Source organism: Musca vetustissima, unplaced genomic scaffold (genome assembly GCF_032173495.1).
Source record: "Musca vetustissima isolate MV318-11 ecotype Yass unplaced genomic scaffold, APGP_CSIRO_Mvet_v1 utg12113, whole genome shotgun sequence".
NCBI lineage: Eukaryota > Metazoa > Arthropoda > Insecta > Diptera > Muscidae > Musca > Musca vetustissima.
The window spans coordinates 70,252-81,365 of record NW_026879200.1 but is presented as its reverse complement, the minus strand read 5'-3'; the positions used below and the strand labels follow the sequence as shown (position 1 = coordinate 81,365).

The 11,114-nt window shown below is 41.6% G+C and overlaps 1 protein-coding gene across 1 annotated transcript; it reads left to right on the top strand.

Annotated features, from left to right (window-relative positions):
* Window positions 1-1,197: 1,197 nt before the first annotated feature.
* LOC133323989 (uncharacterized) lies at window positions 1,198-11,114 on the top strand. Its single transcript, XM_061532889.1, has 2 exons — window positions 1,198-1,296; window positions 10,068-11,114. The coding sequence occupies exons 1-2, from the start codon at window positions 1,198-1,200 to the stop codon at window positions 11,112-11,114; spliced, it is 1,146 nt and encodes a 381-aa protein (XP_061388873.1).

The window sequence follows — 11,114 nt, the reverse complement described above, 5'->3', positions numbered from 1 at the left end:
CTACGGGAACCATCAGTAGGCTCGTTTTTATATGCCTTTTGGGCTGGGGCATTTTCATTCATCCGCACAACATGGCTAGACACCGTAGTCGCTGCAGCTCAATACGACTGACTATGTCGATGTCCGCGTATAAATTGTAAAGCTCGTGGTTCATTCGACGCCGATATTCACCGTCGACGCAAATCGGCCCGTAGATATTTCGGAGAATTTTTCTCTCAAACACCCCAAGAGCTGACTCATCTGCTTGCGCAAATACCCATGCTTCTGATCCATATAATAGTTTTTATATAGTTTTTAACTACCTCGAAGCTGTGTATAGACAAAAATGTCAATAACTTAGCGGAAGCAATAGTAAAGTCCTTCGAAGAAAGTTGTCCTCTTCGAGAAAGGAAATCTGCCTTCGAAAAACCCTGGATGACCGGGGAGATTCGAAATAAAGGGAAAGAGGTCCGAAAACTTTACAATAGAGCACGCCGCAAGAAATCTACAGTATACTGGGACAACTTCCACGATAAGCAGAAAGAATATAATAAAATGACAAGAACCGCCAAACGCAACTCCTGGAAAACCTTCTGTGAACAGGTCGATAGCGTAAACGACGTCTCAAAAATAAAAAAGTTTCTGTCAAAAACCCACACTCAAGCCGAAACGATGGTAGACAGTGAGGGCAACAGGATAGAAACAATAAGGTTTCTGATGAACGCTCACTTCCCACCGAACCCATCCATAAGTGATGACGCTACGGTAGCAAGTGAAACAAGAGCTGTGGAACCTAAGATTGATGAATCAATGGTACGAGATGCTATAAAGAGCTTCTCACCATATAAAGCGGCAGGGCCAGACAACGTCTTCCCTGCTCTTTTACAAAAAGAGGTCGACTATATATCACCATATTTAGCGGCACTCTTTAATGCATGTATAAGGTTTGCGTACACACCAAAAGCTTGGCAGGAAGCCAGGGTAGTCTTCATACCCAAACCCGGCAAGGCAAACTACGCAACACCAAAAGCGTATAGGCCAATTAGCCTTACTTCATTTCTACTCAAAACCATGGAACGAACAATCGACACCATGATAAAGAGCAGCATCCCCAATGACACGCTGAAATACAAACAACATGCGTACGTAAAGGGGAGATCAGTGGAAACCGCTTTATATGAGGTAGTACACCACATCGAAGGAACTTTCGATAAGAAAATGTACACTTTAGCAGTCTGCATTGACATCGAAGGAGCCTTTAATAATGTCAGCACCGAAACACTTATCCAATCCTTAGAAGCCTTTAGTGTTGACCAGGCAATTATAGACTGGGTCAACCATATGCTAAGGAATAGATGGATAAACTGTAGCCTACAAGACATAACTATCAGGGACAAAGTAGGACAAGGGACACCGCAAGGAGGGATACTGTCACCACTCCTGTGGGTCACCACTATCAGTAGTCTCTTAAGGAACTTAACCGAAGATGGTTTTGAACCAGTCTGTTATGCAGACGACGTTATAATACTTCTAAGGGGAAGGAACCCTAACTTACTATGCAGGAAGGCTGAAACGGCGTTAAACATCGCCTTTAATTGGGCGAAGCCGAGGGGTCTAAACGTAAATCCGGACAAAACGTAAATATGTCTCTTCACTAGAAAGACAAAAAGAGGACAGTATGAAGAACCAATCTTTCAAAACAAAGTGATAGCAATATCAAATAAAGTCAAATATCTAGGTGTCATCCTAGATAGAAAACTTAGATGGAAAGACCACATACATCAACGGGTCGAAAAGGCCCATAGATGCTGGTCTTTCTGTAGAAGAGCCGTGGGCTCTAAATGGGGATTCAACCCAAAGATGGTACACTGGATCTACAAGAGCGTTATTAGGCCAATTCTAACTTACGCGTCTGTAGTCTGGTGGACAGCAATAGACAAAAAATGTAATGTAATAACATTACAGAAAGGCCAAAGAACTTGTTGTCTAGGCATATGCGGGGCAATGCGGACAACACCAACTAGGGCACTGGAAACTATACTGCATATACACCCAGTTGACATCCAAATAAAATACGAAGCGGCCATCGCAGCTTTAAGACTTAAAGCCATGAACGAGTGGATCGAAAACGGACACTACACACCGCACGAAAACATACTGCAGGCTACGATCGGATACTCAATTAACCACTTTGAGTCAGATCGAATACCTGAAACAAGAGCAATCACGTTGTGTGAAATCCTGATACCGGACAGAGACTCATGGAGCAGCGGAACACTAGCTCATATGCCTCCGGGGAACTGTTGTTACACGGATGGCTCCCGGCTAGCGGGAAAGACGGTACTGGGACTCTTTATTGAAGAACCGGGGACTGAAATCTCACTTCTAAGCAGACTGATAGACATTCTCACAGGACACCTTAACCTGCAGTCACATTTACACAAGATTGGGTGTTCGGAAAACAGCAGGTGCAGAGCGTGTGGGGAAGCAACGAAACGTTGGAACATTTTCTATGCCACTGCACAGCTTTTGCATTCATCCGAACCCAATTCTTGTAAACCGACACTATTCCTGAACTTAATGACCTAAGGGGGTGTGAATGGAAAATACTAAAGGACTTCTGTAAAAACACAGAATTCCTAGAATAATAGGGAGAACAAACAAAAGACTTAAGAATAATTCCAATCTAAATACCTTTCCTTCCTAGAGCGCACAACAGGCCTACTATGGCTTAAGTGTATGTCCCATAATGGACATGTGGTGGTTTTTTAAACCACCCCTCTTTTCAAACTAACTAACTAACCTCGAAGCTGTAGTTCTCAAGTTCTAAAGTTGGTCCGAGTCTACTGGACGTCTTGCGCGTTGATACCACCAGCTTGGTCTTCTCGTCATTTACTGCCAGACCCACTTGGGCAGATTCCTTTTCAATTTGTTCAAAGGTGGCTGTTACCGCTCGCAATGTTCGACCCATTATGTCGATGTCATCGGCGTAGGCGAGTAACATGTGTTGTATGGTGTACAGAGTGCCATTTCTGTTCCCCTTTGCGTCTCGTATGACCTTTTCCACGACAAAAAGATCACATGATAAACAGTCACCTTTTCTGAATCCTCGTTCGGTATTGAAGGGCTCCGATAGGTTATTTCCTACTTTAACTGCTGACCTTGTGCCACTTAATGTTATCCTGCATAGCCGTGTTAATTTTGCAGGAATACCGAACGCAGACATGGCTTTATAGTCGACAAATAGGTGGTATGTGTCTATGTGCTTTTCGTGGGTCTCTTCCAGGATTTGGCGCAGAGTGAAAATCTGGTCAATGGTGGATTTGCCAGGTCTGAAGCCACATTGGTATGGTCCGATGTTGTCATTGACCATTGGCTTCAATCGTTCACACAGCACACTGGATAGCACTTTATATGTGATGGGAGGGAGACTTATTCCTCTATAATTGGCACATATCGTCTTGTCTTTTGTGCACGGGAGACAGGATGCTGAGGTTCCAATCATTGGACATGCATTCAGCTAGCCAAATTGTGCTAATCAACTGGTGCATTCTCTTGACCAGCATCCACCAGGCCACCAGTCTTGAATAGTTCGGCTGGTAACCCATCGGCTCCTGCTGCTTTGTTGTTCTTGAGCCGATTAAATGCTTTTATGACCTCATCTAGGCTAGGTGTTATACACTCTATACCATCATCTCTTATTGGTTCTGGGGTATCTTATTGATCGCCACTATTTGATACTAGAAGCTTTTCGAAATGCTCCTTCCAGATCCTCAACACGCTGTCTGTATCTGTCACCGGGCCTCCTTCTTCATCTCTACAGGAGGATGTGCCTGCACCAAAGCCTTCGGTTTGGTGTTTTACTCGTTGGTAAAATTTCCGGACTTCATTCTGACTGACATCTCGATTTGCCCACGCTCACGTTTTTTTTTGTTCTTTCTTCTTTTTTCTGAAAACACGTTTCTCCTCTCTCCTTTTCTCCCAATAATTCTCCATCAAGTTACGTGTTGCTACTGACTGCGGGGTTGCCCTATACGCTGCGTTTTTCACATCAGTAGCATTACGACACTCCTGATCGTACCATGGGTTTCTTGGTGGTGGTTTTTGGTACCCAATTGTTCCTTTTGCTGCAGTTTGTAGGGAGTGGGCGATTCTTTGCCATTGTGCTTCTATACTATTATCGGAACAAGAAGTGTTTTCTTCAAGCAGATGGGTAAGTTGAGCGGAATAGGCCTCGGCTACCTGTTGTGTTTGCAGCTTTTCGACGTCGAGTTTCCGTGTTGCATTAGATCGCACCTTTGTTGCAACATTAAGACGGGTGCGTACCTTGGCTGCCACAAGGTAATGGTCCGAATCGATATTCGCTCCTCGGATCGATCGGACGTCTAAAACACTGGATGAATGCCCTCCGTCTATCACAACATGATCAATTTGGTTTCTCGTTACTTGATCAGGAGATATCCAGGTTGCCTTGTGTATATCGAGATGCTTGAATCTGGTGCTGCTAACTACCATGTTTTTTGCTGCCGCGAAGTCAATCAACCTCATGCCGTTGTCGGATGTTTCTTCATGAAGGCTGAATTTTCCGACAGTGGGGCCAAAGATATTTTCCCTTCCGATTTTTGCATTAAAATCTCCTAGCAGAATTTTAATGTCATGGCCAGGGCAACGGTCATATGCTGTTTCTAGGCGTTCGTAAAATATGTCGTTGGTCTGTTCATCTTTATCTCCGGTCGGAGCATGGGCGCAAATGAGACTGATGTAGAAGAACTTCGCTTTTATAGGGATTATAGCAATTCGCTCATCTACTGGAGTGAATCTGGAGATAAGGTCTTTTATTCTCCTGTTAACCATAAATCCGCAGCCAAATTCATGTCTCGTTTCATGGCAGCTATAATACAGGGCGTAATCGTCTGATTTACTTACGCCCGTCCCTTTCCATCGCATTTCCTGTAAGGCAATAATATCGGCTTTGTACTTCTTGAGTATATCCGCCAAAGCGAACACTGCGCCTGCTCTGTAAAACGTGCTCACATTCCAAGTGCAGATTCGCAGATCGTGGTCCTTTATACGTTTGCGGGGGTCAACATTAGGGGGTTTGGTTTTCTTTTTCTTAGCTTTTTCATAGTAGGTTGGGTTTTCCGAGAGTGGGCAACTAACCCGACGCCTCAACCCATTTTTTCATAATTCTTATGGGTGAACTCGTGGCACACATTAGCTCACTATTTCATAGTGGGTGATGAGAATAGCTCCTCAGGTGGCACCGCGTGGAGGTCAGTGTCCACAATTGAGATGAAAGAGGGACCAAGATAAGCCTGGACTTCGCCATGTTAAAGCCAATCAGAGCCGTTGCTTGGTATCTATCATCCCCTACGCCACCCACCGAAAACTTCGAGAGGCAGATAAAAAATTGAAATATTGATTTTTTTGATACCCAATTCGATTGAATAACGTGGCCAAAAATTTCCAAAATGCAGAAATTGGTTGTTATTGTAGCAGCTTCCACTGGTGAGAGTTTTTAACTCGAAGTTCAAAAAACCTGCGACCTGCACCGGTTGTGTCTAAAGTGAAGATGCAGAAGTTGAATAGATTTTGCTTGGCAGTTGAAGAGCTACAGCGTGTCATGTGGACTATTAACACATGCCGGGCAGATATTGTCCACTGTGTCAGTTATTCGTGCTCAAGACAAACTTAGGCGTCCACACTATCCATATATCGTCTCAAGACCACTCAGGTTTGTCGTGGTAGTTGCAGCTCTTATGCTGATATCTGTGGCGTGTTTTCGTCGAGGATTCTATTCACACTGTACTCTCGTATTGCTACATCAACTACACAACCCAAGCAGATATTACATCGACAACATCTTGATGTATAGACCCACAGGATATTCGTATTCTCATGTAAGTGAACATACAACCAATCCGCAGGGCGGCATTCTGAAATGATTGAATATTTGTCCATTGTATTACACTAACGTTGCGGACAGTGTGGTTACCTAGTTAAGTGGGTACATTAGTTAATACATAGCGTGAATCAATGCAGGTACAAATCGATCACACGTGATCACCTCCTTGGATGAGGAGCGGAGACCATCTAAAACTCCTGTCTTTCCTTGGGTCAGACACCCGGTTGTAATGCAACTCCACTCCGAGCCAAAGCTCTACCAGCGATTTGGGTATAAACCACCTCCAGCACGATGATCCCCAAAAGGCCAACGCCAACTACCAGGCCAAACCTGCAAACCTATTCGCCCTGATACTCGAAACTTTCGGTCAGGTTCATAGCCGAAGCTATTACCAGTAGAACCCCAAGCAGTTCGAGACAACTCACCCACAGACTATAGCCTTTACCAGGCTTCATAGCCAAAGCTACTATCATTCGAACTAATATTTGCAGGCTCTCTACAATGAAACACTCTCTGAAAGGGGATAAAAAGCAAAAGTTTTGTACAAGGTCTCTTTATGAGCTTCTCAAGTGCTGCCGGTTAGCGACTTGAGAACTTTGTTGCTGCTCTTGATATTATCGCAAACAGCTATGGCATTCGTGGACGACTTATACAGGCTATGGAATGTGACCCCTAGAACCTTGGGGTAATTAGTTGTCGGAAATGTGGACCCATCAAAGGTAGTTGCATCTCCGCTGTCCATGTGGTTAACAATGTAGCCGTTGATTTAGCGTCGGATATTTCTATATTTCTCGTGCGGGAAAACTCAGCTATATCCATGAGATGTTCTCGCAAATGTAATCTATTTTATCAATACACGTACGTAATGATTGTTATGTCGTTCGGTGAGCGTCTAACATCAGATATATTCCGGAGATATCACCTCTCCTTGGGAACTCCCTGTTAAACTCTACGGACCTTATTTTTTCATACACACACACACGCACACATAATTCACGATCCAAAGTTTCAAACTTGGCTCGTGAACTATGTTGTTCGTTCGACAGCATGGCATGACTGACGATATAAAATGGTTTTTATAAACCAGCACAAACATAATTGTCCTATTACACGGTGTGTTCTGGTTGCAATGCCTCAAGAGTCTTCGGCCAGTAAGATTCCCCTTTGGTGGTATCTTGCCTGGCTTCAGTAGTGGCACCACCCTGACCAATTTCAAGGCTTCGCAAACTATTAGGTTGGCTAGGAAAAAAATAGGGATTTCGGCTAGGAACTCTACTCCTGGCTCATCTAGCTACTTCAACATCGCCATCATAGAGATTTGCGCTTCTGATGACTTCTAAAGACATCTTATAATCCGCAATACTATTCTCCGCTCCCTGTCGTTCTTGGGATACTCTACAAATTGCCGTTTTAAATAAATCGCGCACCGGTCATAACTCGGAGCTGTCATCTCAATGACGATTATTTTTCCGTCCGTTCAAAAATGTTGCTGAAATTTTGTATCGATTTGTATTATCTGCAGGCAGGCCAAGTTCGAAGATGGGATGTATCGGTTGGGGTTATTGAGCGCGTTCTTCAACCAAATTCGCTGAAATTTGATACATTGGGTTCTTATTGGGTACCACAAAACAATTATAAATATAGGTCCACTTTTTCTGTACCCTTTCTGGGGTAGTCCCCATATAACCTCCTTTGTATACCCTCCACCATAGTATGGAGGGTATATTAGTTTTGTCATCCAGTTTGTAACTCATCGAAATATTCATTTCCGACCACATAAAGTCTATATATTCTTGATTAGGGTAAAGTTCTAAGATGATCTACCCATGTCCGTCCGTCCGTCTGTTGTAATCACGTCTGTTGTAATCTTCTGAAGGAATTGAGATAGGGTGCTGAAATTTTGCATAGGTTTTTCTTTTTTCTGCAGGCAGGTCAAGTTTGAAGATTGGATATATCGGTCCACGTTTAGGCATAGCTTCCATATAAGGGTACCCCATAAATTTCGGTATTTTGGGGTTATTGAGCGCATTCTTCAACCAAATTCGCTAAAATTTGATACATTGGGTTCTTATTGGGCACTAAATTTCTCAAAAAAAAAAAAATTATAAATATAGGTCCACTTTATCTGCTGGCCCCATTCAACGGTACCGCCTACTTTTCAGTATTTTGGGGGGTTTTAATCGTATTTTTCCAACGTATTTTTTTCTCTCCACAAAAAAATTATGAATATAGATAGCCCTCATATAAGGATATTTTGGGGTTCTTGAGCGCGTTTTTCAACCGAATTAAATGGTAACAAATCTCCCTACCAACAATTAATAATATTCCCCCATTTTCTGGGGTAGTTCCCATATAACCCCCTTTTTAATTAAAATATATATCTGATTTGTTCCGCGTTTTGGGTTTGGTTCTATAGCCCGCATTTAGGTCTATAGCCCTAGCCACTGTGTGGGAGGTACCAGAAGGAGTGGATAGATGTTCTCAATCTTCGAACTTGAACTAAGTTTTGAAGAAATAATAAGAAAGGCAAAGTTTGGATAAAATCTACATTTTCTGAAACGGATTTGGTACAAAGAAATATGGGGTCGAGAACCAATATTTCGATGAGGCACATTTTCACCGTGTTGATAAATCAAATTTTCCATTGATACCAACTGCAATTATCCTCAATGCCGATTTTATCATACATCCATCCGATTTGATTTTACTTCGACAACGAAGGTATATCCTCAACTCCCACTACATTGTTTTACAAAAACTTCCCATGCTTATCAATTCTGAAATTTATGTTTGAATAAATACATTAACACAAACAACAACTAATATTTTATATTTAACTACTGTTACCGTTCAGATTAAACCAAATTAAGCTAATCTAACCGAAGATAACCACAAATATCGGCGATAACGTCTTTATTGCTCCCAATGGGGTGGTAGTGGTTGGGCGATAAAGAAATTATAAAAAAAAACACTGGCCGATCAACAAGCTATTGAAATTGAAAGAGTTTGCTCCCCTTGCAATCTAATCGTTCGAAAATAGTTCGCTAACACACTTCAAGGTGTGCGGATCAAAAGATAGGTGGAAGGGATAACGAACGATTGGAAAAAAATAAAAACCGCAAATATGCAATTTTGCAAAGGATTATTTCTAGTGATGACATTAATATGTGTAAGTAGCCTACCATCGGAATTATTTCAAAAGAAGTACAAATAAGGGTTTCCGAGACTAGAGTCTAAATTTTTTATAGAAAAAAAAACGCCGAGACAAGGGCCTCAGCTTTTTTATAAGAGAAATAGGGAGGCCAAGGTCTCAGATTTTTTCAATAAAAAAATCACCGAGACAAGGGTCTCAGATTTTTGCTCTATGAAATAAATCACCAAGACAAGGGTCTCCGATTTTTTTCTTTGAAAAAAAAAAATCACCGAGACATGGGTCTCAGATTCTTTTCTTTGAAAAAAAATCGCCGAGACAAGGGTCTCAGATTTTTTTCTTTGAAAAAAATCACCGAGACAAGGGTCTCCAATTTTTTTTCTATAAAAAATACGTAGGAAAAGGTCTCAATTTTTTTTCTATAAAAAACAAGAGTCTCAGATTTTGTCGGAAGAAAAAACATAAGGGCCTCAGAATTTTTTCTATAGAAAAGAGACAAGAGTCTAAAATTCTTTTCTATATAAAAAATACGGAGGCAAGGGTCTCAGATTATTTTCAAATAAAAAAATCACCTAGAAACATGTTGCTGATTTTTTAATGAAAAAAAAATCACCGAGACAGGGGTTTTAGTTTTTCCTTTCTATAGAAAAAAATCACCGAGAAAAATGTCTTTGAAGAGTCTCAGAATTTTTTCTATAGAAAAAAGTCACTGAGCCATGTGTCTCAGAATTTTTTCTATAGAAAAAAGTCACTGAGCCATGGGCCATGGGTCACTATAGAAAAAAGTCACTGAGTTATGGATCTCAGAATTTTCTATAGAATAAAAGTCCCTGAGCCATGTTTCTCAGATTTTTTTCTATAGAAAAAAGTCATTGGTTCCGTGGTTCTAATAGTTTTTTGTATAGAAAAAAAGTCACTGAGCCATGGGTCTTAGAATTTTTTCTATAGAAAAAAAAATCACCGAATCTCAGAACTTGTTCTCTTTACCTTGATGATCCCCACATCTAATAACTACTCTACTTCTACTTACAGCTATCACACACATCGTTTGCCTTCAAGGAAATCATTGGCATGTTGGACAACAATCATGAATTGAAACGTGAAGAAGTAAATGCACTCCGTCCTCTATTCGAAGAATTACAACGTCAATATGACTTCATTATGGCCGAATTCCAAAAGGATGGCAACAAAGTCGATGCCAAGTTCGGTGAAGTGTATGAGGCCACTGTTAAGGATTTCCAAGAACAATTTGCCTCACTTATGCAGGAGGAGGCTACCACCGTCTATGACACCTCACTTCCCACCGTTGAAGAAATAATGGGAAAGCCTGATTTTACACAAATGACTCCAGAACAAATTAATGAATATCTAGATTTGCAATCGATTCTCCAGGATATGTTGGATGAGACCCAAGAGAGTCTCAACGATTTGGTCAGCCGGGCCTTGCAATTGGAAAGTAATTTATTGAAAATCAATAAACCCAAAATCATTATGGCCATTTTGAATGCTTTGGGTACAATGTACAAGGTGGCGGGACGTGTTGGAAGAGCGTCATACTGTACCTATTCGCATGTACCACAATTGAATGCCTCGTTGCATCATGTCTATGATGGTGTGGATTGTTATCTCTTTACCACAAAAATGATTGTCGCAATTCAAAATGAAACATACGATACCGTAAAGGTGGTGCGAAAAACCATATCCGATTTGGCTTCCGTTTACAAAAAAGTGGCCAGTAAAAACACAATTATGGGTAAAATTGTTTCGATGCTATTGAATTTGAAAAAGATTTTGTGGTCGGTGGGCTCAACATTGCGTCAAGCCAATCGTGTCATTGACGATATTGTCAACAAAATGCCAGATGCCACCGTGCATGTCTATGATTGTGGTACCACACTTGTGGACCGCCTACCTTTTGTGGTGGAATCTGTTGCCAATGTCACGGAATGCATTTTGTTTGTCGATGATTCGAAGCCGGATTATGGTTTCTTAGATCCTGAAGACTCAACACGCATTCCTGAACTATATCCTGATCCAGAGAGTGGTGAAGATATTGATGCCAGTTTTGAAATGCCTTGA